General features: G+C 44.1%; 2 protein-coding genes across 3 annotated transcripts; one reads left to right on the plus strand and one right to left on the minus strand.

Annotated features, from left to right (window-relative positions):
- The first annotated feature begins 4,697 nt into the window (after positions 1–4,697).
- On the plus strand, positions 4,698–11,024 carry LOC128719820 (serine-rich adhesin for platelets). Its single transcript, XM_053813458.1, has 6 exons — positions 4,698–4,918; positions 5,043–5,202; positions 5,288–9,917; positions 10,068–10,185; positions 10,356–10,501; positions 10,804–11,024. Exons 1-6 carry the CDS (start codon positions 4,698–4,700, stop codon positions 11,022–11,024), a joined length of 5,496 nt encoding a protein of 1,831 aa, XP_053669433.1.
- Positions 11,025–14,949: 3,925 nt separating this feature from the next.
- LOC128706952 (glutamate dehydrogenase, mitochondrial) lies at positions 14,950–27,017 on the minus strand. Of its 2 annotated transcripts, XM_053801896.1 has the most exons (6): positions 26,582–27,017; positions 21,311–21,903; positions 21,073–21,234; positions 20,788–20,992; positions 20,046–20,093; positions 14,950–15,221 (listed from the first exon to the last, which is right to left on the minus strand). In XM_053801896.1, exons 1-6 carry the CDS (start codon positions 27,015–27,017, stop codon positions 14,950–14,952), a joined length of 1,716 nt encoding a protein of 571 aa, XP_053657871.1. The 2 variants fall into 2 exon arrangements, with proteins under 2 accessions (XP_053657871.1, XP_053657872.1); XM_053801897.1 differs by lacking the exon at positions 20,046–20,093.
- Positions 27,018–27,888: the final 871 nt, after the last annotated feature.

Here is a 27,888-nt window from a genome sequence, read left to right on the forward strand (position 1 = left end):
TTCGGTAGATGTGCTGAAAATTGTGCACGGAAAGTAAAAGATTCCACTATTCTGTCTCGCCGGCCCCACAACTTTGTCGAGTGAAGCGAACTAGATGTGTTGGCATCCGGTGTTGAATTCGACCACCCCATTGAAAACGCCGGGAGCCTTCGTGTGTATGGTACGTGTTAGGTTAGCATGGATCGCTTGTATGCGTGTAGATTTGTGGGCATGAGTGTATATGTGTGTGTGCGTACGTGCGTGCGTATGAACGGTAGTGTTGAAATAGGTGCGCATGTATGCAGGGACTGTTTGTGGCGAATCGAACCTACTCCGGCATAGGGAGGAATGCACCTTGCCGGGCGGAAATAATGCCGGTTTGCCTGTTCTTACGCATACTGTTGCGTTACGAAGGGAAGTTAATTTTGGTTATGTTTCAAGGCCGGTGAAAAGAGCCGATTGTGTAGAACGATACGCTCTCTAGCATATGGCCGACTCCTTGCGAAAGGTGTGATGTGTTGGCGTTTGATTTATGCTGAGGTGTGCTTGATAACGTGGAATCGAAATCGTATGCTCTCAAGTGAAAGGTCTCGCATTCAGGCGGATGTCAAACGAGTTCAGCCCAACAGCCCGGGTGGGGCGAAGCATGGGGGTCTGCTTATAATAGAGTGGGGAGAGTTTGGGGTAGCTACAGTTTGATGATGTGTGCGGTCGGTTGAATGCCACAGATATCAAGCACAGGTTGCTATATCGTTCGCATCCACTTCTTCTATTCCAAAATGGCAGTGAAGGAAGCCGCCTGCTATTACAGGGAAGCATTTCTTAAAGCCAACCATCCAATCGAACAAAGCAGAGCATAATAATGTTTCAACAAAGATATATTGTATCCACGCTTGAAACTTGTGCAGGATTGAAGTGAACTATCTAGGAAGGAATCTAACCGCTCTCACGGACACTTTACGTAACGTGTCCTCCTCGTGCGATCGCGCAGAGTGTGTACGGCGTTTTTTTATGTGTCGAACAGAAGCTGTTCCTCAAGCGAACTGCCAACGGCCATCAACCTTCTCTTTGGCGACTGTATCTGCTGCTCGCGTTTATACTGGCGTGATAATATTGGCCCGTACATTTTACGGTTGGTCACTTTGTCGCGTCTGAAGCAACCCGCAACGCGCTTGATCTCCGAACATCATGCCAAACATGTGTAGCGAATAATTTTCCAACAAAGCATTTGGCCTCGTTTTCATGGTGCACCCGTTGACGATGTAATTTTTTGCACCTTTTTAACACCGCAAATGGAGCAAAAGAGAACGATCCAAGATGGTGTGTCTGATTTATCCTTCCCATCCTTGGTATCGCTTGAACCGAGAGCGACATAGCTGATCTGGTGTGGGACTTGTGTACGCTGTTCTGCGTCACGCGTCCCTTTCTGCGTTCGCATAAATGTCGAGCTCTCGGGCGCACCAATAAGTTCTGAGCTTTCTTTTTCTGTTGAAAGCAGGACAACACCCTTTCACCTTGTGTGAAATAAATGGATCGCTTGCAGTTGCTTTTGTTTTATTTTCGCAGAGAAAATTTTACATCTGGGTAACGTTTAAAACAAAGCTGTTGTACTGCTTGACCGTTCACAAACGGTAAAAAGGGAAACAAAGAAAGGTTGGAACGATGCCAAGAATCGGTAAATTGTACGGTTATTTCGTATGGCTTATGGCTTAAGCGAATGAATTAATCTGTTCCGAATCAATGGAAAACGCAAGCAGTTGACAGAATCACAACACAGTCGACTACGGCGCGCACATGGCTTTTCGACTCGAACGTCACAGCCACGTGTTTTTGTTGATCTGTCAAATCGGACCAAGACGCACGCGGTGTGGTGAGCGTTATCGGGATAGGGCGATACCATGCCGCGCGCCAATCGTTTTGTTTGAAGAAACGGAAGAAACATTGAACACACGCTATTACATCTTTCACCACACCGCTACCATTGACATATTGGCGAAGGCGCACAGTAAGATTGGAGCAAATTCTATCGCTACCTGCGTCACCTTGCGTGCGCGTTTGTAAAGGTGATTGACAACAGAATAACCTTCTCCTGGTGATATATAGTGATGTGAGACAGGTTTTGCAAAGTGGATCGTAGTGATTTGAAAATGAACCGCTTTCTACCCGGTAAATCCAATGCAACACACATCTATTGGTGGAGCTATCATCACTTTGAGGAATATCCCAGTAGAATGTGCAAGATATGATAATGAAAGAAACTGGTACAAACTAGGATGCAACAAAGACAAAATATCAGCAAATAACGTGTGCATTAAAAACGACAATTTTCATCGATTTTTCATCTCAGTCTCCTCATGGAGAGTTCAGCACTATTTTGCACTTTCTTATCGTACCTGGACAAGATGCACATTTTTGTGAAAGTGTTGACCAAATGTTGAAGCGGTCTTCACACGAACGGATCGGATTAAAATTCTATCCGGACCAATCCTTCATACGCAACACTCACTATCCAGCTACGGGTTAAAAAAAATTAAAAAGCCAGAGAATGGCAGGCTAGACCTCTGAGGTTGTTGTGCCGATAAAGAAGAAGTTGACCAATCTCCCAGAGAAGGAACCACTGAAAGTTTTGATCAAAAAATAATGGTTTAAATGGTTTAGGAAAACGTTTCATTTGGGTAAAACGTGGTCGTGGTGAATGCGGTGGTCTTCGGACCACCAACCCTCCAAAGAATACTCGAAAACGTTGGACAAAAAAATTTAGGCCAAATCAAATTTTAAAAGGTCGAGGTCATCACGAAGTTGAGAGCCAAATCCGAGCAAGGATTAATCAAATGTCAACATGTTGCCATCAATTATTTAACAATTTGTTTTCATCGCTATTTAAAATATTTCTCTCTAATTTTTGAATGAATAATAAGAATGAAATGCTTGGAAGTTAAGAACAGCTATGTAATGAGATCTCATAATAATTATAAAAAAAAAAACCCTGTGCAAAGGAGGCGAATGTCAACCAATAGAGGCACAAAGTCGGTATAAAATTAATTTTAAAAACCAAAAATTGCATCACAACACATCCCTAACGTGTGTGCCATGATATGGCAGAAAGATGCTACGCTTTAAGTTGTGACGTCTCTGTCCGTATAGTAATGCGTTCTACGCCATTGTGTTTCATTGAACCAATATATGTATTGATATGAATTTGTGCACGGCACAGAATCTCCTCATCTGATTCGTTCGTAGTATTACACAGCTTCACGAACTGGTTCTTGTTTATGGTCAATATTAATAGAATCGTCAACAAAATGAAAATAACTTAGTCTTGCTGTAATGTTATTGCTGTGACTGCGGCAGTCGTGGTAACATCGGTTTTTGTACGTCATTTGAAAAGACCCTTTCGTTGTTTGCGATCCCAGCAAGACAACGGACGGATATCTTCAAACATCAACCTGCGCCATCCTTGCCGGCGCGCTTCCGGGGCTGTGTTGAGATTGCCACAGTTGGAAGATGGTAATATCTTGAGACGATGAAAATTTGGCGCATCATTCTGTCTCGCATACGTACGCAGCTGGCACGTGATTTTTGAATGACGGGATTAACGTGATTTTAGACCATATTTTTTTAGGACGTTTGCACAAACCCTATCGCGTAAGTGATTTGCAGGTGTTATTGAATCGGCTGTACTTGAAGTGGTGGACAAAATGCATAAATGCTGTAGATATTGGCTAGATACGAGCATTTGTGTTGCGGAGCATATGTTGAACGCTACCGTGTACAATTTTTCTCACAGCACTAGCGCAATTGAGACTATCCGCCATGAAAAACGTTACCATTCTGCAGCCTCACCTTTTCACTGGTTCGACATTTATTTTTGCCTCACTCTCATGCCAAAGAAAACAACGACACGCCGAGAAGAAGTGGGGGATGCTTTTTCGGTGCATTCGGGTTTTGCATTATCGATACCGACTAATTATGCAATAGAACAGTTTGTTTCGGGTGTTCGATGCTGCCACTTAGCACATGCACATGCACACATAAGTGCTGTCGGTAAAATTAGAAGGAAGATGTATTGCTTCTCCCAGTATTTCTAACACCGTGTAGTGCCACTGCTTTCCGTTGTTGTTGCTACTGCTTTCGTTCGTCAGTCCGGCTGGTGTTCTTGCCTAACAAACAGTGCAACAGGTCTCGATGACAAACGCAACAGCAACAACAACCATTACAATAGTATTACATACTTCGCAAGCGTAAATGTAGTTCAGCTTCGAGCTATACAGTTCGATTGCCGAGTTCGACAATGAACTAGTTCAAACAAAGCAAGCCATGTAGAATATTGTGGTATTTGCCAAAAAGTTTTCATTTGAATTACCATAGATAATCGTTTCTTGCCTACTACGTTTCGTGTTAGCTATAACTCGTTTTCCATTGTTTTGATTGTTTTATTGCAGTTTTAGGATCGTAAAACATCTCTATCCTTCGGCTATTTAGGATCTCGGTTCTGAGAGCGATCTTTCAGAACCGAGACTTATAGTAAATGAGTGCTTCATCTTTGGAAAATTAACAAGCAACACTGGAAATCTAAAGGAAGGCTGGAAATCTAACAATCCGGTGCAGCTACTGCACGCGGACGTGGGAGAGTTAATCTCTCCCTCACTTTACTGCACAAACGCGCACCTGCATTGAAGTATCAGTTTCAAGGATTCCATCAAGATCGACAGCGCATCATGATAAATCTCTCCACATCGGCCGCGGCACATGCATACGCTTATCGTACAAGCGGAAGCGGAATGGTGTTAGGCAGTAATGCCCCTAACAGTCGCCGTATGCGTACTCTACGGCCCTTTGTTGAAAGTACTACAATTGCAGACAGTGCTTTACAAACGGTCGATGATCTGGACAAGATCAGCCAAGGATATGGCAGTATTAATGGTTTTCGACATAATCGGTTAGTATTGACACACTCGGAAATTAGTGTGTGCGTATATCCTAAGCCATTCGACCTATCTCTATCTTATTTATTTGTGCACGCATTCGATCGCCATCTGCGCCATCATGTAATGGGTATGCAGGTTTCAATACGAAATACCCACCGTCGGCCAGCACTATGGAAACGCTTTTCATTTGGCTGAAGATGAAGAGGAAGTGCGCGATTTTATCGTCGAGCGTCATCATTATGGCACTGAGGTGCACAACCTCATGGAGGAACACTTTGTTGACGATGATGATGAGGTGAGTATGAGTACAACTAGCGCTGTACATATGTTCCCTTTTCGAGTTCTATATGTATAAATTTAAATGTTTTGTTTCATCGTAGGAGGAAGATATCGAAATGTCCACTGCAGTGGAGGTGATATCGATAGATCCAAATTGTGATTATGATACGGAAGAGGAGGACGATGATATGGAAGAAGATGTTAAGTATGAGCACGAAACGGAGAATGAAGAAGTTCAAGAGTATGGAAATGGTGAAGAATGTGATGAATCGCAAAAAGAAACAAACCAACCACCAATGAGTGCAGTGCAGAATGTCGCTCGTAATGTGACACTTTCAGTTGGTGTGGCAAACGCTATAGGATGCTCGAGTGAGGTGAATGAAATGTGCAGTAATAACGTTGCCGACATTCATTGTCAAATGAAAGACGAACTGGTCGAAGCTACAGATCGCAGTAGAAGCAGAAGTAGTAGTAATATTGACAGCAGTTCCACTAGCAATTCTAGTCGTGACAGCAGCACCAGCAGCAGCAGCAGCAGCACATACAGCCACGATAATACCTTCGATAACGATAAAATTAAGGAGTTAGCTGCTGTCTCCTCCAACCGGCAAGATGAAGAGCAAGATGTAGCGATGCACCAATATCACCAACACTCGTATCATTCCGAAGATGGCGAAGATGACACAGAGGAGGACGATGAAGAGGATGATGATCAAGATTTAGATTTTAGTCCCACAAAAAACACTCTTTGGGAGCTTCCGGCTAAATTGTTACAGGATAAGTCAGGGTCCAAAAAATCTAAGGCACAACCACACGGGCGTCGGAAACGTTGCTCCTCTAGCCAACGGCAATCATTTTCGATGCCTCACTCTCCGGTTGGTGCCGGAAAGATTGATAGCGGAGGTGTGATCGGTGGATTGCTACCGACCAGCCTAAGCTTTGACGATCTCGATTCGCTTGTATGCGATTTAAGCCCAATGAAAAATCTACCAATGGATAAGGCTTCCACTAACGGTATAGAGGATGATGATTTGCTAGTCGATCCGCTGGTAGATGCAGCAAATTTCGACCTGACCGCATATATCACGGGGGATGATACGATGTCCAGCGAGAATAACTCGAAACGATCGGGAAGTGGGAGTAAATATCAAAACAATGCATCCACACAGCGAATTGTAGAATCAGTCCAATTATGCAATCCAGTTCCAAAGTCTCGCGGCAAAGAACTAAAGGTGCTCCGTCAGCATATGCTTCCTCGAGAGCATAAGTATAGTAGCGTCGAACCAAATACATTCGGGGATATGGAACTGATGTCGAGCGGAAAACAACGGGGCTGTGCAGCAAAAGCGGTCCGGAAGCTAACGATGGATGATGATAGTAGTGAAGCGGACGATGAACATACAGCTATAGAACAAGCTAATAATAAAAGCACTGATTATCGTAACGAGGTGAGAGGTGTGAGAAGAGTCACTAAAAGAAAAGTAGTAGATGATACCGACAAAGATCCTACGTGGAATCCAAGCGGTGGTATCAGTAGTAAATCAAAGCCTGAAACTAAGTTATCAAATCAAAAACAACCTACAACGAACTGTGCAACTAGTTCGGTTGCGGAAGGAATGACTGTTAATGTTTCCATTTCTAATGCTACTAATAAGCATTCCGCAGGTAGCAGTCAGTGTAATAACAGCGTAGAGAGAGAAAAGGTATTGTCGAAACCTCCTGCAATGGTCAAGAAGGGGACGAAATTTGGACAAGTGATAAAAACTGAAACGTCTACCACAAAGGTCCAAGGTTTAGGTTCGTCTAAAAAATCTCACCTCAATGCTACCCCGAAATCTATGTCCACAGAGGGGCGCGATCATCAAGTCCATACTAATGTCCATCGTAAAAAGACTAATGTGAAATTAGATCACGATTATTGTTCGCCCAAACGGAGTACGGCAACGGGAAGCAATGTTCCGGGTGCTCTGTGTGCTACTAGCGGTCAACAGCGCAAAACCATTGAGATTCCATTTCTTCTACCTACGAAAGAGCAACTACGCCAGGAGCGCAAATTACAGAAGGAAAAGAAACGCTCCGAACAACTGTTGGCTATGAAAAAACATCTCACTCAATCAGACATAAGCTCTAACTCATCTGATAATGTCAAAGATAAGAGGGTTCAGCAGTACCGAAGCTGTAACGACAATGGAAGCGTTAGTGTTGCGAGTAACGCTCAAAAGATAACAACGTCTCTCAGTGGTCCGCTATCCAATGTCGAGCACTCGCTGCCGACATTCGAAAGAAAACGAACTGATGTAAATAAAACATGTGTAAATAAGGCCGCTACCGGTAGCATCGGCAGTGTTAGCGGGAGTGCTAATGACGTTAGCCTATCGAATGTGCGCGTAGCTGAGGTAAAGAAGGGTGTGCTTCCTAATGTCGCTGGTGGTAGTGTTAAACGACAGATTTCACTTCTGAAGATAAATCAACCTACAGCCGCAGTCACGATACCCGTCGAAAGTCATGTGAGCATCAGTACACAGGTGAAAATTGATGGTGCGATAAGCAGACGCACTACTGCAGCGCTGAATGAAAAAACAAATCACGGTTGTGTTGAAACCGGAAAACATAATCAGGAAGTGGTCGCGAACCGAAATGCCAGCTCGACGACGGTTGATGAAGAATCTAACAGTAAACACGAAGTGGTAGTGCGTAAAAAGCTTAATCTACAAGAGTACAAAAAGCGCCGTGAACATCCAGAGTCTGTGCCGGAAGCCGATCAGAGGGCAACCAATGGCATCCATCCGCAAAAAATGAACGAAATTAGAGGTAATGGTAGTTCCGTAAACTGTACAAACGGGTATAGTAATAGTAAGGCACCGGTGTTAAACGATGTGGTGATACCAAAACCAGAGCAAACGACAGTCAAACCAGACACAATATCAATGCAGAGTAGCAAATCAGGGGTAACGGCAACGGAACCGCTGGATCCTATTTCTGCCGCCAAGATGAAAGCTTTGCGCATGCAGCAATTGAAGAAGGAGGCGGCAATCAAATCGAACGAAGTGAAACTCAGTCAAAAAACGATACCTCTCATGCCGATTCTACCGTTGGCACAGATCACCTCTCTCGAGTTTGATGAGCACGGCAATCCATTACCGTTGGACGAAGCAAGAGCAAGGCAACGTGGGGAGGAAAACGGTGTTCAAGATGCGTTAAAAATGCATCCGGATTATGAGGAAATCATTATTGTTTCCATCGGGTGCAATACGTCCCTTACGATAACCCCTACGGAGAAAGATACGCAAACGGCGGCTGATCAAGTGCAGGCTAGTTCAGACCAGCAAGATCGTCGTCAACGACGGGATAATTCGAAGAATGCTTTCGGTTCTGAAAAAGAAGCCTCACGGTTGTTGGACATATCGGACACCATCAAGCGGTGCTGCCCGTCGGTCGACACAATGCCGGGCAGTTCGCTAATAGCGAGCATACAGGAAGCGATGATAAAAAAATCAAACATAACCACCTCCATCCAAGGAACATTAGCTGTTACGACACCGGCAGCATCGCAAACCGTGCCAGTTGGTGCGGAAGCATCGATAGCGGAGGGTGCAGTTACATTGAAAGTCGAAACAACGCCGAATGCAGGTGCTGCTGTAAATAACGCTGTGGGAGGAGGGGTGGCGCGAGATCAACAGTATGTTTTGCATCAGAGCTCTCCGTACGTGGGCGTATCTCCTCCGAGCTCCTTCTCCCCAGGGAAACCGGAACGGGCACACACAACAAACAACACACGACCGGTGACTGACAGTATCGTGCACAGTTCGTGCAAACAAACTCGAACCTCAAAACCACCCGTCGGTGGGACGCAGACGCATTCTTTCGCTGGGTCCATAGCGACGCAAACAGATACAAATGTCACACCGGTGGTAGAGCACGGCGAAGACAAAATAATCATGCATTTGCGGAAAGATCGCGTGCGTGCACAGCGCATCGATGCTGCGACACAAACCGAATCGTGCGGTCGGTTTCCTCCGTTGCACCAACTTTCTCCTCCCCGATTGTCACCGATTGAGCAGAAACAGAGCGGTGACAACAGTCAGGATTCTGCTGCTGCTAGACAACGCGAGCAGCAGAAGCGCATCGAGCGGCGTTCGTACCGTCTGCATCCTCGCAGAAACGGTAGCGAATCGCCATCCGGTGCAGATTCGGATGCAGCTGATCGCCCGTCGAGTCGAGCGAAATCTTATCAGGCTAGGCAGAGGACGCGGGATCGTCAAAGCCATAGTCATAGCCGTAGCCGCAGTCGACATCGTTCCTCGCGACGTCGATCTTCGTGTTCGTCTGGTTCACGCTCGCGTTCACGAAGTGGATACTCTCGTGTGCATCACAGCCGTCATAGCCAACAGCAGAACAGCTTCAACGGCACCAACAACACTAACGGGTGCAACAACACTAACCGTCATTCGCGCAGTCGTCGAAAGTCGCGCACGTGCTCGAGGTCATCCTCCTCGACGTCATCGTCCCGGTACGGTAGTCGTGGTCGTCGCTCACTTTCCTCCTCCTCATCGACCAGTTCGATGTCGTCCTCCGGGACATCCGACAGTGGTCATGGTGCGGTGCATTCTTCGCGCAGCCGATCACGTTCACCCCGGTCCCGTTCCCATTCGGGTATGCGTTCGAGCACACCCGATCGTCGCCGATATCACTCGCGAGAGCATCTCAACCACCGTCGAACGCTCTCACCAGGTAAGATGAGCATAAGGATAGCATACACACAATCATTTATCTTATCTTGATGCTTTTTTGTCGTTGCGAAACATGCGAAATGTAAATGTAAATAAGACTGTATAGGTTGAACCTAATGAAGTTGATTTCTTTTGGCTTTTCTTTATGCAGAACGCAAAATTGTGTACGTCGGACGGCTAGAGAGCACCGCACGCAAAGAAGATTTGCAGCAGAAGTTCCAACCCTACGGTAAAATCGTCAAAATTACTTTACACCTCAAGGCCAACGGGTAAGTGACAGAATCTATTTTCTACCATGTCTGGAGTTGCTCGGTTTGAGCTCGGCCTAGTTTCACATCTAGACCCAGCTCCCGGTAGAGATGTTTGTATTTATTTAAATCTGTACGTAAATGTAGTAATTTTGTTCAACGAATTTGCTTATTCTTATTTTTCCTCTCAGCACCCGGTATGGATTTGTGACGTTCGAAAAACCACAGCATGCGTACGATGCAATCGATGCTTGCGGCACTGATCCAAGCCTGCGAAGTTACGATGTCAGCTTTGGTGGACGCCGAGCGTTCTGTCGCACACAGTATGCGGATTTGGGTAAGTGCCAAACTCTAATCACTAAGTGAGGAAATCGTTTCAAAAACACTAGTTCATTTAGAAGTTCCTCTGTGGTACCGTACCAGTGTAAATAATTCATCCTCCGCAGCTATAGTTTTGTGCCATATTTTACATAAACTTTCTTTGTGTAAGGTCTATTTCACTGGCAGAAATTCAAGAAATCGGCGTTACCAATCCACGTGCTTCAAACGAAAGTTATACTAAAAATCCAGATGGAGATGAACTAATGGCACTTGTTTTTTTTTATTTCTTTTATTCACTCATGTTGTCCTGCTATAAAGACGGCGAAGTGTCCAACGATCGCGATCATCAGATGCCATACGTAACGCTCGATGGGTCACTGCTGCTTCCGTCCAGGGGCCCGATACCGTACAGTGGTCCTGCCGTATGCAACAAAGAACCCACATACGGAGGTGGGGCGCTTACAGGCGGTAGCATGGCGGAAAGTTTTGATGATTTACTGAAGCAGTTCAAGAAGGAGATAGGTGCACGGAAAACATGACCTCACTGCTGCTGGTTAGACAGAAAGAAGTCAGGTTGGCAGTGGTGTGAAGAACTATTAACCAACAAGGAGGAAAATGTTGTAATGGATCCGCAGCATCAAACTGCCATATGGAATGATTGGTCCTACCACCACTACCATGAGCAAGGGTTTCGCAGAGATGAAGTCGAAATATTGTTAGGAACCGTTTTCCTCTATATTAATTCTACCTCACATTTCACAACAATTAGATGTTTGGTTTGATATGACAGAAGAGTGTGATACGGATACCCGTACGGAAGACAAGAAGAAGGGTTTGGCAGTATGTCCCGGAATGTAAACTAGATTCAGTAATTCAGTAGTGTCTGCTCCCCGCACGACAAGATGAAGGGTTTGGCAGTATGTCCCGGAATGTAAACGAGATTCAGTAATTCAGTAGTGTCTGCTCCCCGCATTAGATGCTACAGGGGGAAGCACACATTTTCTCACCGAAAGAGCAGCAAGCGAAATAATTGGAAAGGCAAAAAACCATTAGGCTGACTAAAAACAAATGAAAATATCTGTGATTGTTTCAGTGGTCGTGATCGTGTCGTCATGTTTCTGTGAGTTAATATTATGTCGGCGGCTGCTCTGAAATTGAAATGAAGGTACTAGGTTTACACCCACATGCAAAACACACCCCCACACGGGTATGTGCGTCACAGTAGCTCTACTTAAACTATCTCTCTATCGCTTAAACATAATCCATGCGCGTTTGTTTGCGTTTGTTTGCATGTAACTGATGAAGCGCAAATGTTTTGATATTGATATTTCGGTTGTATCACTGCCAATACGCTCTCATCCCTTCTATCAACCCCTTCCTTCTCCTTAGAATGGCCCGGATTATAAACGGAAGTATTCAGTTGTACAGATACGCGGAGCGAGCGATTAGGATACTGATGGCAGTTGGAGGACAAAGCGTCACAAGAGGGTGGGTCTGTAAAGGAAACGATTGATCCTTTTTCCTCTCTCATACTTAATCTTTAGTAGAGAGCGTTGAAAAGCAAACGCATATTAGTCTCTTGAAGAAAAGGTATGATTAGTCTTCTCCTTTCCTTTTTTATGATTTTTTTGTGTCACGAACAGCTAGCGTAACAGTAACGAAAAATTAGTCAGCGTTAATAATGGTAGTCTTTTATTTTATTTTTTCCAAACAATGTTTTCTCTACAACGTTTCGGGTGAGATGCGCGTAAAGACAATATGGTTAGGCATTTTAAAAAAATACATTTAATATTTTCCTTGCGAAAAAACATCATTATTTGTGTACAGAGCAAGAAGCAGCAGACGGCGATGATGATGAACGAATAAAAAGATGAGGTTGTTTCCTTTTTCTTTGTTTTTTTTTGTTGTACTGGCAGTTAGTCGATATGGAATGTATTAAAAGGGCACGTGAAAATAAATTCAGGCGCAGACAGTGAAATACAGACATATTGTAAGCTTTTTGTTTTTTTTTTTATCGGAAAACAAAACTTTATGATCCAATTGTTTCATATGTTCCGGTTTTTGTATATTCTGTAGGTTTTAGTATATTTGGAAAATGAAACATGGCAAGCATAAATAAATGATTTCAGTAAACATGAAATACACGCCGCTGCTCTATTAATTAGGAAGGAAAGAAAAATTAACATTGATTTAATTCTGTTTTCTCGTTAATGTTAACTGATAAGGAGGTTGTGGCCTGGTGGCCTGCAAAAATGATTTTTGGGAGATTTTTGTTAAATAACAATAAATAATCAAAATAGTTAACATTCTGCCGCTTTTTTCCCGACGGTATACTTCACAAATCTGCCACAGAATGATCTTAAAGATAACCTTGTTTAGAGTGTTAAGGTTATGAATAACTAAGTGTCAATATATTTGATGGATGGTGTCATGTTTCATGGTATCATTTCTAACTAAAAAAAAACATTTTATCTTTATGTATGTTATAGGATTAGGATCCACTCCCGAATCAACTAGAATTGCTGCAATACTACCACCAGACCCGATGGCGAAGACCTGAAGGATACTATGGTTGGGGTACGTGACGATGATATCAGCTTCATGTCCTGCCATTAAGGTGCCCGTCAGCGAACTGTTCGGCACGAGGCGTATAGGACAAATAGGTGACAGCAGTTTCGAAGTTGTCTAAAATTTCTTCTATCTTTGGTCAAAAGTCAGCATCGACAATAACATTGATGTTCACAATGACACAAGGCAACTTCTCTACTCAAAACACCTGTCGGGTCGAACAAAGCTGGGACTATATAGAACCTATATAGTTCCAGTACACACTTACGCCTCTGAGACATGGACTTAGTCCAAAACTGACGAAACCCTCTTAGTCGCGTTCAAAGGATGATGAAGGATTTTTGGCTTTGTATGTGTGGAAGGACAATGCAGGATCCACTACACGTTCATCACTGACGAGCTCTATGAGCGATGAACGAGTTAGACCTGCCAGGCACCGGTCATGAGTCGGTCATGTTATGAGAATGTCACCGAACGACCCATCTCGTAAAGTGCTTTTAGGTCGTGCACATGGACAGGACAGGTGTGGTTGGCCCAAATTGAGATGGAGTGATGACGTTGATGCAGGAAAAGAAGAAAAAGACACTCCAAGCTATTATTTTTATCATAAAAAATTGCAGAGTATACAATCCTCTTAAGAGCTCAAGCTAACAAAACGGTCGGATTGGAAGAGATGCAAATAATACACAATTTGTATTTTTAATTCGTTTATTTACTTTCGCTTTATTGAAAGTTTTGCGTTGCGTCAGCTATTGGTACCGTTAAACGTTTTTTTTTTGGGAGGGATAAAGATTGCTCGCTATGCTTAGTTTGAGTGCTTGCCATTGGCGGCAGTATTTGTTCACCGGTCTTACCTTGCCCAACCGGTTACGCGGGCTAAATGTTTTCCTGTGCATTTGGATAGAATAGTGCGTGCGAAGTTGTAAAATTTTCTTCGATAAGAACACAGTGGTAGAGTGTAGTAGTAGTAGCAGCAGTACATCGGTGTGCCCACACGGCCATCCGGCGGTTACATTTGTTTATCTATTTGAAAACCCTTCCGGAGTCGTGTACCGCAGCATATGCGGACGTTTAGTTAGTTAAAATGTTACCATTACATCTAAATATACTGGTGCGCCGTGTTTGTTACGTCAGGGGGCGGGTTTCCGATTGTTTTCGTGGCGTCACGACCGACTCCGACGAGCTATCGGGTGAGGGGAGGGCAGGAATGTATACATTTTGGTTGTACAAATGGTCGTCCCAGTACGAAACCGATCACGTTCGACAAACGTGTAGCACTACTACTGCAGGTATACCGTTGCATGGTCAAGTTTGGAATGCATCGCACGATGTGGTATGTAATAAGTACATAACTGCCAACAAAACTTATCAAAGTGCCGCAAAAGAAGGTCCTAATCCGCAGGCAGATGTACATAATATTAAGCAAAAGCACCATGGGACACCGTTTTCTATCGAACATAAGATCTAAAATGGAATGTGTCGGATGCAACAGACGGCATCACGGGGTTGCTAATCGTTGCTGGAATGTGATAGGATTGTGTGGTGAGGGTCATCACTTGCATTTCGCATTCCGCATCGGCACGTCGATGAGGTAGGGGGAAGGAAACGGATCCTTACATTTCTAATACGTGAAATAACGTTCTGCTTAACTGAGTTCTTCCGTTTCGATCCGATAGCAGGCAAATCTTGTAAGGTTAGATTTTCCGGGCAATTTTCGCATCATTTGTTACTAGCTGGCGCGCTTGTTTTGTCTCAAATCGAATTGTTTGTGGCCGCGTCGCACGTTTTTTGTTGTTGATTTTGCATGGCTGTCTTCTCTATGCGCTTCTATTTGCGTTTGGTGGTCGATTCGAGCGTGAAGTAGTGGCTCGGTTAGACATGCGGGAAGAGTGGCGCTTAGAAGGCGAGTCCGGCATCGCGGTACGTCTGGAAGATCTTCTCGATCGAGTTGACGTAGGCGGCGGAGCGCAGATCCAAGCCTAGATTGTACTTCATGGCCGTCTTCATGATAGCACGGGCCGAACGCTCCATCGTGTAGTCCAAACCGGAGTGCACGATGTCCTTCTCCGAGGCACCGGAGATGCGCTTCTGGAATGCTTCCGAGGGCGTTACCGGGATCTTGCCACCGACGTTACCGAAACGACGTTCCAGCGAGGCCTGTACAGATTCTATGGAGAAAAAAGGACAGAAGAAACGAAAAAAAAATTAACACAATCGTTTGTATGGACGTATCCAAAACATGACGATCGATCATCGCCAAATGTAGGTCGAAGTGTTTGTGTGTGTGTGTGTGCATGTGTGACTAAGGAAAGGGGAAGTTGCAATCAGAAGAGTGCGTGTATTCTAGAGCAGGAGAAGGTGCAATATAAATTTCCCAATGGAAAATGAGCAGAAGAGACCCCTCGTGATAGATGACTGTGAGAAAGATTGCATGCAAAACTTAACTTAAACACAATAGGACTTTCCCACCTTAATAAACCTAAATTATCAATTAGTAACCACCGAGTACAACATCTCCTAAATTCTTGCTTTTTCATTCACTGATTAGCATATAGTTTCTATGAGGCGTAATTGATCGAGCTTACGTGCAAATGATACAGACCAACGTGACGAACGTGCGGTTAAACATTGATGAAGAAAAATGGAAATGGACAAGGAACAACAAAACACCAACATTTTTCATTCTTTTCCGTTTAATATGTCACCTAAACAACATAACCAGTATCCAAAGTATTTCAATCTATTAAAATCACAACAAAGAACATCGTCTGTGAAGCGACGATAAAACAAATCAATTTCGGCAATTTTTAAATGGAGGGTAAAGTAAGTAAAGAACTATTTTTTTAGTGAAATAAATACTAAAATCGCGAAGTTTAGCGATACGATGTGGTAAATTATCTAACTCATAATAGTATGAACGAAGTACAGTCCAGAGATGCCACGTTGGCTCGGTTTTTTTTATAATTTTGTGCGATTTCCTACACAATAACCAATGTATAACAATGTATAGCCATGCCTGGTATAAAATGTCATACTAGCTATATGTAGCCGGATGGTCAGTCCTTGGTATGGGAACAGTCGAGAGGCTGAGTGTCACGATGGCTATAGTTCCCACACAATGTATAAAATGTATAACAATGTATGCCTGGCATAATCTGTCATACGAGTCATACGTAGCCGGATAGTCAGTCCTTGCTATGGGCGAAGGGTTTAGATGGGTTTTTGGTATTAGTCCTTCGACATATTTTTTATAAATTTTAGTCAATCGATTAAGTAATAATACACACTGCAAGATTAAAAATATGGTGTTCTGCAGAGTGCTTACTTTAAACAGTACTTACTTAAAATCGTAAACAGCTATAAGAGAGTCGAATTTAGTTTCAGAAACATAAATAAACGGAAAAAAGTTATCGTAAACATTACCCAAATTTCTTGAAACATTCAGAATTTCGCATCATTTCCGAAGGAGCTCATAGCTTCATAAGCTTCGTAAATGTGTTGAAACTATGTTATTATTTTTTTATTTTTTTAATTCTACAAAATGACCGCTACAAAGCTTTTATGTCCATTTTTGCTTTCGACAGCCTGATATTTGTCAAAATGTAAACCTTTTCCATTTTTTCTGTTTCATTACACAACAGCTAATTGCAATGAAAGGAAAGTTGTTAGAAACTAAAGCTGAAATATCCATTATATTCCAATCCCATCGATGTGGTCTCTATAATGTCTCCCCTATCAGTTCCCCTCCCACGTTGTAGCGAACGAAGAAATTGTCCAATGTATGACCAAAAATTTATTTATGATGAGGTCGACACAAACTTATTCATTCCATGCTGGTACCTTACATCATCAAAAATATCTAGTGTAATTAATTTCAGGTCAACAGAGTACAATACCGTCTTAAGAGGATTACGATCCGAATAGGAAAAAAAAAAAATCCTTATTAATGCGGTTCAAATTCACAAAACTATTTGTGTACTAAAAACTTTAGTAAAAAAACACATTAATAAAACAAATCACAACAAATGTTCCCACTCTCGATATGATAAGAATGCAACACAGAACGGAATAGGTAGAATGTGTCAATGCTACCTGTGCATAGTATCTCTCTCTCTTTCTCTCTCTTCTTGGGGTAACGACCTTCTATAAGATCTACCAATTCTGGCTATCTGGACTCAATGTTACCACGTAGCTGGATAGTCAGTCCTTGCTACGGGTGATTGATCCGGATAGGGTTTTGGGCCGATCCTGTCGTGTGAAGACCGGCGACGCTACCAATACACGACCGGTCACACCTGCTCATAGTGTGTAGTGTTAAGTGAACATAGCGTTACATTAACTACCATATTGTTTTCAACGGAACATATTTTCATGAGAATTATTTGGTGATTGGACCAAGATAAAATTAGGTTGTTAAAATTTTCATGAAAGGAAGTTTTAGACAATATTTTGATCGCATAGATCTGATAAAAGCACTCTGCATGTGATTCGATGTGTAACCGAGGGAGATCCACCAAAAATTATTTAAACACGTATTACAAGTGCTTCTATATTACAATTTCTACAGGGTCTTGCTAGTCTTCCCTATATCGTTCCAATTTTAGTATATTTTTTGCCAAAGCAAAGTACTATATTGCAATTTGATAAAATGCATAATTTACTAATATGGGTCTAAGTTACAAAACTATGTTTGTACTACTAGCTTCTGTTTTTAATACACATTCATAAAAAAAATTAAATCACCACTAATATTTCACTCTCGATATGATAGCAATGCAGCGAAAAACAGAACAGAAAGAACGTATAGAATACTTTAAAAAAAATTAAAACACGATAAATAATAAACCACACTACATTTTTTTAAATAAGAGCGAATAATGACTAAACGTAAACACAGTAAACACCAAGGAAAGACACAACAGTTCCGTAAGAAGAAACGAGTTCCATCATCAATCGAATGATTTCACAATCTGCAATTTGGACAGTACGTATACAAAACATTATTTCGCCTGATGTTGGGTGTGTGTTCGAGTGCATCATCACATCCCATTCCAAAACGTACAGCGGAAAGAAGAAAGGAAGTTAAACACAAAGAAATTATTAACACAATCAAGAAAAAAGATGGACCAGAAATAAACACGATAAAGTGAAACGAAACTTGCGGTGACGGGAATCAGTAGTGGTGGTGGTGGTGGTGGTAGTGGTGGTGGGTTTGCGAAACATTTGCTGTACAAGCTGGGAAATTTTGGATACTTTACTGTCTTCCGCGCCCATATACTTTTCGAGCGATTCCTGGACGGATGCTGGATGGATGAGATGGTGAGTAGAGTGGTAGTAGTAGTAGCGATTTCACGCGATTTCACAAAAAACGGTTTTTTTGCGAAGAAAAGAGAAAAAAGAGAAAGAGAAAAAGAATAGAAGAAAAAGTAGATCAAAAATGTTCGCACGTGAAAAAGGGCGGACGAAGAGAAGCCGGAGCGTAAAACGGATTGTTCACAGATTTCACCACCAACACTTGAAACAATCCTTTTTCGTTTCCGACGAACAGCAGTGGCGGAGCAATAACGTAGCAAGAAACGATCGTACGATCGTGCGTTGTGAAAGCCGACAATAAACGCAAGCACCGAAGCTCTTTTCATTGGTTCAGTAAAATATAAGTATATTAATTAATGTATGTATTTCCTCGCATTGCACACAGGGGCTCGTAATGCGATCTCGAGAGTATATTAAATTATACAGTGTAGAGGAAGTACACAACACCGAAATGCCTTGTCTTACGAACACGTTAATGAAGTTGGGAAGAAAACATCCCCTTTTAAAACACTATGAGGGAAGTAGAGAGCAACATTGTCCACGGGGACCAAAACATGAAACACGCACAAGAACGTTGCCGCCCTCAACGTCACGGATCGCTCTTGGGGGCGGCTGCGAAGGTGGATGGTGGGGGAGGCCTATTAGAAGGCGAGACCGGCGTCGCGGTACGTCTGGAAGATCTTTTCGATCGAGTTGATGTAGGCGGCGGAACGAAGATCCAGTCCGAGATTGTAGCGCATGGCGGTGGTCATGATGGCACGGGCCGAACGTTCCATCGTGTAGTCCAAACCGGAGTGCACGATGTCCTTCTCCGAGGCACCGGAGATGCGTTTCTTGAACGCTTCGGACGCTTCAATCGGAATCTTGCCACCGACCGTACCGAACCGTGCCTCAAGTGATCTTTGCACCGATTCTGTACCATTTTCCGAAGTCAGCCAAAAGTGCGAAGGAACCACGGAACCGTAAGAAGAAAAAAGGAGAAAAGCACCAGTCAATCAAACGATCGTATTACGATTTGCGGTACAGGGTTGTTCCGCTATTAATGCGGCATCCGCGCATACAAACAAAGCCGGCAACACGATTAGGCCGATGGTGGTTAATTTCAAACTTTCAACACGGCAAACCATGCATCAAACTGCGTTAGTTATGCTGCATATGTTCATGCGTATTTGTAAGAGTGCGTGCAAAAACAACATCGTTTGTTGCGAGAAAATTTAATAGTTACGATCATTAGTCATTCAAACCGGGTGGTAGAACTGGAGCACACTTTAGAGAAACCAAGCAAATCAATTACGAGCGGACAGGACAGCACAGGAATGGTGTTGATGGTGAAGCATCAGACCGAGGACGCGGAGATAAGTCGAGTACGAGGGAAAAAACTGAACTTGCAAGTGGAACAATTGTTAGACACTGGTGTGCAGCACACCAATTTTGGTACCAATTGTTTGGTAGGACAAGATGATCGCATTTTTTGTGGAGCGAACCAATTAAACTGGACAAACCCACTTAAAGTAAGGGAAACAAAACCATGCCGAAAATTTTGCACGGGCCAAATTACACAGAGGGGGTAACGATGTAGGTATACAAAATGCCAATCACAAAAATAAACAAAAACACAAATATCGGTACTAAAAACAAGCACAAAGAGAGACCACCGTAACTGTTTTGGGATACTTTACTCTCTTCGTCGCTAAATACGAATCGTTCCAACGATTGCTGAATGGAGGCTGCATCAAATAATATGGCCGTCACAATAAAATAGATTACAGAACATAGAAGAAAGAAAAAAGGAAAGAAAAACGATAAAATCAAGAGAAAAAAACGAAAGTGCAGGGACAAATAAAGTGCACAGCATTAGAAAAGATCTAGATTGAATAGAGAAAGGCAGCGACACAGTAAGGCAATACATGCAGCGCGTTTTTTGGAGAGCTGTTTTAGGGCTGTGTCAATTTCATATCGTACTCTGCTACCACCAATCTGTCACGGGTTGGATGGGATTATCGCACCATATCCCTTGTCTGCCGATGTAACCAAATCGTTGAACATGCTCTACTGTCCGATTGGTAGGTGTTAACAAGGCATACATGTTTGGTGTGGCGAAAGCTGCATTCTAAGCCAATTCCTGTTAGGTGCTTTGCGATGACATTGGGTAAAAGACGCAGGACCCAACAGTAACGTTACGGCAACTTGCTGAACCAATTGTTTTTTCAACTAAAACCAACATTGCGTAAAGAGTAAAACACCTTCGGGTTTTTGATCATTTGTTCGGTGTTGCAATAATTAATGCGTGCCTGTAGTCGATCCTCATTACTTTTTGCTTGATTAATACTGCACGGATCATTGCCCGGCGGTGGTGTAGTGCAAAAGCAAGCAGTACTAGTGCATTTAAGCGATCATCAAAGCATGCAGGGACAAACTCACCGAGCAGATGGTAGTTCGATTCACGCTCGTACTTGAACGTCAGACGACCGTACGAGACGTGGTTCAAGTTCTTCAGCCATTCGAAGAACGACACCGTCACACCACCGGCGTTGATGTACAGATCCGGAATCACGAGGATGTTGCGATCGATCAGGATCTTGTCGGCTGCGGGCGTGGTCGGTCCGTTGGCAGCTTCAGCAATGATCTGCGGATGTCGCACGGACAAAAGAAAGCCGTGTTATGTACCATCTAGTGTCTGATTCATATCTACAGCTTTTTCGTTACCTTGGCATTAATTCGTCCAGCATTGTCAGCAGTGATCACCTTCTCAACGGCAGCCGGAATGAAGATATCGCACTGTTCGTACATCAGGTTTTCGCCCTCGTACGGCTGCGCACCAGGGTAGCCAACGATCGTGCCCTTTTCGTTCTTGTAATCTTCCAGCGCCTGCAAACCATTCACAAGAATTAAATATGTTTAAAAGAAATGATCTTTTGGATCCTTCTCAGCGACCGATACGTACCTTCGGATCGATACCTTGCGGGTTGAAGATCGATCCGTCGTGCTCAATGACACCGATGCAGGTGGCTCCGGCACGCGTCAGATACCGGCACGAGTGCAGACCGACATTACCAAAACCTTGGACGATGAACGTCTTGCCACCCCAGCCGGGGGTAGTACCGATCTGAGCCATATAGTTCGCTTCCTTGATGAAGTTGTCCAGTCCGTGGAACACACCACGACCCGTAGCGGATACACGTCCGTGAATACCGCCCTGATTGATCGGTTTGCCGGTAACGCAGGCGTGCGCGTTAATGTCCAGGTGACCGATGGTCTTGGCGTACGTATCAGCAATCCACGACATTTCACGCTCACCCGTTCCCATGTCCGGGGCCGGTACATCGATGCCCGGGCCAATGAAACCCTTCTTCGACAGTTCCAGCGCGAAACGGCGGGTAATCTTCTCCAGCTCGTGCTCGGAGTACTTACGTGGATCGATTTTGACGCCGGCCTTTGCGCCACCGAACGGTACATCCACACAGGCGCACTTGAACGTCATCAGCGCGGACAGGGCTTTCACTTCATCGCGTGACACATCCAGCGAGAAACGAATACCTATGGAGAGAGAGAGAGAGATAACATGATTATCAGATTTTTGTGGCATTTCAAGATGATAGTACTCAGTAAACATAATCCATGGAATCGTGAGCTACAAATAGCAACAGAAGATGTCACATTCAAGGTCACAATCGTATCAGGCGTGTAAGATAAGATATTCAAAAGAACACCACGAGGTACGTTTGTTTTGCGTTATATTTTCGATGGTTCCTGATCTTGCGAGCGAACGAGAGCGCTTATCAACAAGGTAAAGCTAGGTTCTGGTCTGTTGCGTCGCATACTAATTCGAACATTGACGCAAAAGCCTTACTGCAAATGTCAATAAAAAATGTAAGAATTGATGATCATATTTCCTCGTATCAAAAGCAACAACATTAACCTCTTCTTTAGGGCAATAGCAATTCGGGAAAGGCCATCAACACGACTTGGCAACAATCGAAAAATTGTCCAAACCGGTATCCCCATGCTGATGGAACAATCGTCAAGCTTCAGCACTGCATGTTCACCAAACCGGTTTAGAACGTTTAGAGCGGATAGAGGCAGAACGTAATGGTATCGCAACATCAACGAGGAAGATGCGATGTTGCTCCGTTCTTCCGCCGCGTACAGAGATTAGTCACCGTCGGTGAGCACGAAATCATCTGCTAACACACACGTCGGGGCGAGGATCGCCTGATCGTTCTCATGGTTTTTGTTTTGATCCAACCGATCCTATGCGCATATGCTATGCTCTCCGGGTTTTTCGTACCGAACCTTACTTGACAGAGAAGCTGGTGTCGGAATTGGATCGCGTGCGTGCTAAATTTAGCGGGTTCTATCATCCGCCTATGCAAATGCGACAACAACCCAAACGCCGTAGACAAACAAGTGTCGTGTCCGGGGTGAGGTGATCGAAAATCTAGGAGGCCTTTAAATTGTTATGTGTCGTTATGTAACATCATAGCAACCCGTCCTGTAACGTGCAAAATGATCCCATTGCCGTGTAGAGAAGGAAGTTGCGCGTTCGGTCTCGGTGGTATGTGCGGCTGGTTTTACAACAATTTAAATTATTTACCAATTCCATCGCCCCGTCCACTCTAATCGATCGTACGCTATTTGTCGTTGGCATGTGCAACAATGTGTTGGCAGGTTGGCTCTAATTGGGCAGGGTAAACTTTAAATTCACTCTTCGCATACCATGTGATAGCACAAAAAGACACATTATGATGGCAGCATTAACATTGTTACCAGGGCAAGCAAATGGTGCTAATGATATCGAGCAACCTTCAAAGATGACGGCAAATGCACACTCTCGCCGCGATGGTATTTCATTTATTTATTTACTGATTTGCATACTGACATTCGATTCTACCAGTTCCGATGCGACGGCCGGTACAACCTGAAGCAATGTAGGTGTTCTAACGTGTATGCTAATTAAATCATAAATTGAATAAATTAACTACACGTAAACAACAACATGCGCCACGAGATAAACAAATAGCAAATGAACCATCTACCGCTTTCTGTCCATTTCTACTACTGTCTGTTCCTCAGAAGAAAAACAACAATTAAATTCCGCAAATTACTTCTACCGTTCGCTATTTATAGCCCAGTTTTCTTAATATCCGCGACAGGTGCGCAAAATGTCACATAGTTCACAACACCAACGGAACGTAGTAGTTGTGTGCGTAAATGTTAAAAAAAAACGGGCTGTGTGGAGCGAGTTGCGGGCGCCTGATTCTAAAGAGTAGTAGGCTAGGTGTTTTTAGGTAAGAAAAAGTCTTAAGTTGATCATTTCGGCACAAGTATTGAAGTTTCGGTATAGCCCATCCACTAATTAAGGCTGAGAATTTGGTAATAATTGGATCGGTTGGGCGGTTTTTAGTTTTGCTTAGCAGCTGCTAAACAGGCACGCGACCGTCTAGTAACAACACCTTGCTGTTCATCACGTTAGTAACAGCGTCCTTGTTACCGGCATTCTGAGCGAGAAGAAAACATCCAGCGCTAAAAAGTAGCGTATCGCTCGCATGTTTTACGTAACATTCCCTTAACGAGGCCTCGTGACATCGTGACACAATCACCGTAAGAAGCAAACAAAACAGAAAGAATCTCATCCGCGGGCAATTGGCGGTAAGCAAATTGTGAGCAACGTCAGCCTGAATGCACCACACCATTACCATTGAAGAAGCCTCGAGGGGTAGCGTTGAGTGCAGGTCCCAAAACCTCCGGCTACGTTGGAGTTGTGCAGCAATATTTTTAGCCTTTGAATCGATTTCTGTTCGACAATGACGTAAACCGTACCGCAAACGCAGGGCAGACACACCTCCCTCCGAGCAGCAGGAGGACACGGTTCTCTGCAGTGTGCACAGCGCACCAGGCGAATTTAGTTTGGAAGAACCTTGCATCCTACCAATAATCCAACCACCTCGTGGGATTTAGGAGATAAGTACCACTTAACCCGTAAACACGCAAAAGAGCGGCCTACCCAAGGTTTAGAGACACATGTTGACACCTTGTATCTGTTTGACATCGCACGATGATGGGTTCGCATGCATCACATGGAGCACTTCTTTCTGCTTCTTTTTTGCAACTGTGTTTCCCTTGGCTACCGTTATCAGCAGAGCGACTCGCACTAAATGTTAGTTACGACATTAGAATCGCGCGCGATCCTGCTTGACCGCGTAACCGATCCCATTCGGACCATATCGGTAGTGTTTCATTTTTCTTGACACCCTTCCCATGGACCCCCCGATAGGGCTTATCAACGGGTGTATGTGTGTGTGTATGTGAGACATACACCGGTGACCTTGCTTGGGAGGGTATAATTGCTCAGTTCCAGTGGATAGTAAAGTGTTTCTATTATTTGCGCTTGGCGATGCGTACGCCACGATTAGCTGTAGATGATAATCGCATCGAACAAGGCACCGTTTAACAACTAGAATGACCACTCTCTACTCTCTCCATGACTCCAGTTGATTCACGAGAGGTTGACGATCGAATGTCTCAAGTATGGCCCGAGCTATCCCCGGAGTCTAACCGCTATGACAACAGCGAACGCGGGGCACATTTTCATCTCCCATCAACTTGAAGTGAAAGTGTGTAATGGAATTCCGCTGAAGTGGCTGTGCACTTTGAGTGCGCTCCGTCCATCAACGTTCGCATTGAATGAACGGTGCATCGTTACCGCCGTTACAACGCGTATGGAGCAACATCCAGAGACGGGGGACCACGTGCTTGCTTGACAACATGTCGCACATATGTTAGTTCTATGCATCTTGTACATCTTTTCCTCGCATTGAAGTAATGGCCGGTCGGTGCTTGTTTATTGGCGGTTTTGCTTTCTTTTCTTTTCTGCATTTTGAACATACCAGTAGTGGAATTTGATATACGCAAAGGGTTGATGTTTTTGTTCTCTATCTCAGCATAAATGGAATAGCGATATCATTCCGCGCAAGCTTGGACCATTTGGTGGAAATATTCTCGTTCAAGAGTCGTGACAAATCCAAGATTCTCATGTGGCTGGGCCTAGCCAATTAAAATGGATACTGTCTCTCGATGGATTCACACATTGTTAGCAATTGTATGCAACTGATACCTCACTGGGACCAGTTTCCATGCCCTTTTGCGAGAATGTGTACTTGGTGACACACCACACTATGTAATCTAATCTTTATTACACACAAGTCCACGTTGCTTTTAAAACCTAAAAAGAAAACGTTTGGTTAGCATTCCATATAGATACTCAATGAAGGAACAAAATTGGTCCACGAGATGAAGGTGTGCAAAGGCATTGATATAACCGAATTCGAAAACGTTTCCAATCGGATGTTGTAATGGCTTCATCGATAGACACATTTCTACGGGTACCATCCGAATGGGCAATGATAATAGACATTGCAGCATTACGATACGGTCGTCTGCAACATGAACGGAGGTCTATTATTTGTGTATCACTTATCTCCTCCTTTAACGCCTTGACAACTGTACTATTGGCTTGAGGGACGAGATGATACGGTGACGTTTTGTTGTTTAATGCGTGATTTTATCAGCGAAGTGTCTTGAAAGTGGAGCCCCCTCCCCCCTCCCTTTTTGCTGGATCACGTGAGTTTATGAAAGTTTTATCACTTGAAGCAAACTTTACATCGTAAGATGAGTAATGCTTGTGTTACCATATTTCTGACAAGAATTCCAACATAATTTCCATTTCCATCGACAACAACCTCCTTGTTCTCACTTATCACATTTGACCGCTGGTAGCCACTCGGTTGACGGTTTTCATTTGCAGCGATAAAAGGCATTCTAAATGGGTTGCCCTTCTTTCCTGTGCCTGTGTCTTGAACGAACAAAGTCGTAGGCGTACACATTAATCATTCAATGGTCCCGGGAGCTGTTTTGGGGGCGGCACACAAAGTTTCGACAAAAATGTTAAAAATGGCTGGTAAAACGTATGAAAAACAACCAATGGAACAGAAAAGCGATAAAGAAGCAGACGGTTCGACTTCTTTCTTTTCTTAGAATTCAATATTGCGATTTTCCACCCAAAATCATTTCCTGCGCTACCACCATTGCGGCAAGGCAAACGCATTGCACGACGCGACCGTACGCTTGTTACGTAATCGACACACACTCACTTTCAGTGGTACGATTTTCATTTTCAACCCATCGTCACCACCACCACCACCCCAACAGTACTTACCGCCCTTGGTCGGAGTACGGTGGGTGCAGTGCTGGGCACGGTAGCCGGTGATCATCTCGTAGTCGCCGGAATCGCGCCGCAGTGGGAATGCAATCTCGATGATATGATCGCACGGCTGCATCAGCATCAGAATACCCTTCACCTTCTTCTTCTTCTCGTCCATGGAGGCGCGGCCCTTCATGTCCTCGACCAGTTTATCCTCGCAGATCTGGCAGGCACGGTGGAAGAAGTACTCGACCATGTCAAAGAAGCGCGGGTTGGCCGCGGTTGACACATCCTTCAGGCGCTCCGGGATCTGGTGCTCGGCATACGTGCGCTTCGGTTGCTGCTGGTTTACCGCAACCATCGGCTGCTGGACGGCCGCAACGGCCTTCACCAGTGTGGCTACCTCCTGCTTGATGGTGGCGTTCTTAGCGATCGTCTTCAGGTGATACATGTTGCTGCTGGTTAGGACCTTTCACTGGCTGCATCCGTAGAAACCCCGGAAAATGTGCAACGAGTTATAAATAAAAGAAAAAAAAACACATATACAAAATTAGATGGGAAAAGCCGTAATAGCACTACCGTTAGTGCGTCCACTTGTCGAAAATATATCCTAAAAAAAAAAACACCAACACATGCTCGGAACGCGAAAATCACGCCATCAACCTTCAGCGAAGTTCTATTATTCTAAGAAACCGCAATTGAATACAATGCAATGTGGAATTTCTATTCTGCATGCAAATAAAATACTAAGTGTATTGAGTGAAACAACGTCATCGAAATATTCCCAAAAACGCACCGCAAAAATAGATAGAAAACTCCGAACAAAAATCCCATACACACACGCGCGCGCACACACACACACACACGCTGAACTACCCGGAGGACTACGGTAGTACGAAGAACCGCACAGACTGCGTTCCTTCTTCACGGTTTGCGATGGAATACGACGACGGTGACGGCCGAGCGAAGCACACGGCTCGAAATACGGGAACTGGTGTGGCGTTTCGCTTTGACAAGCGCATTTGCTGCCTATTGCGCACACACTCTCCTTCGCTCGTACCGCCTCGCACACAAACGCGCGCGCACGCACACGTGGAACAGAGGCACACGACGTACAATACTCACCTCAAAACTTCTTGCAACGATGAACGATGAAATCACGCACTACCCGCGAAGCACCAACGGGACGGATTGACCGTGCGGGAGCGTTTTCTGCGAAATTTATGTCCGCTACGACTGATGATGGTGAGCGTGTTGATATCCACCGCACCGCACCTAATGCATGTCCTTTTCCATTCAACCACCCAACCCCACGTGGAGCG

Source organism: Anopheles marshallii, chromosome 2 (assembly GCF_943734725.1).
Source record: "Anopheles marshallii chromosome 2, idAnoMarsDA_429_01, whole genome shotgun sequence".
Taxonomy (NCBI): domain Eukaryota; kingdom Metazoa; phylum Arthropoda; class Insecta; order Diptera; family Culicidae; genus Anopheles; species Anopheles marshallii.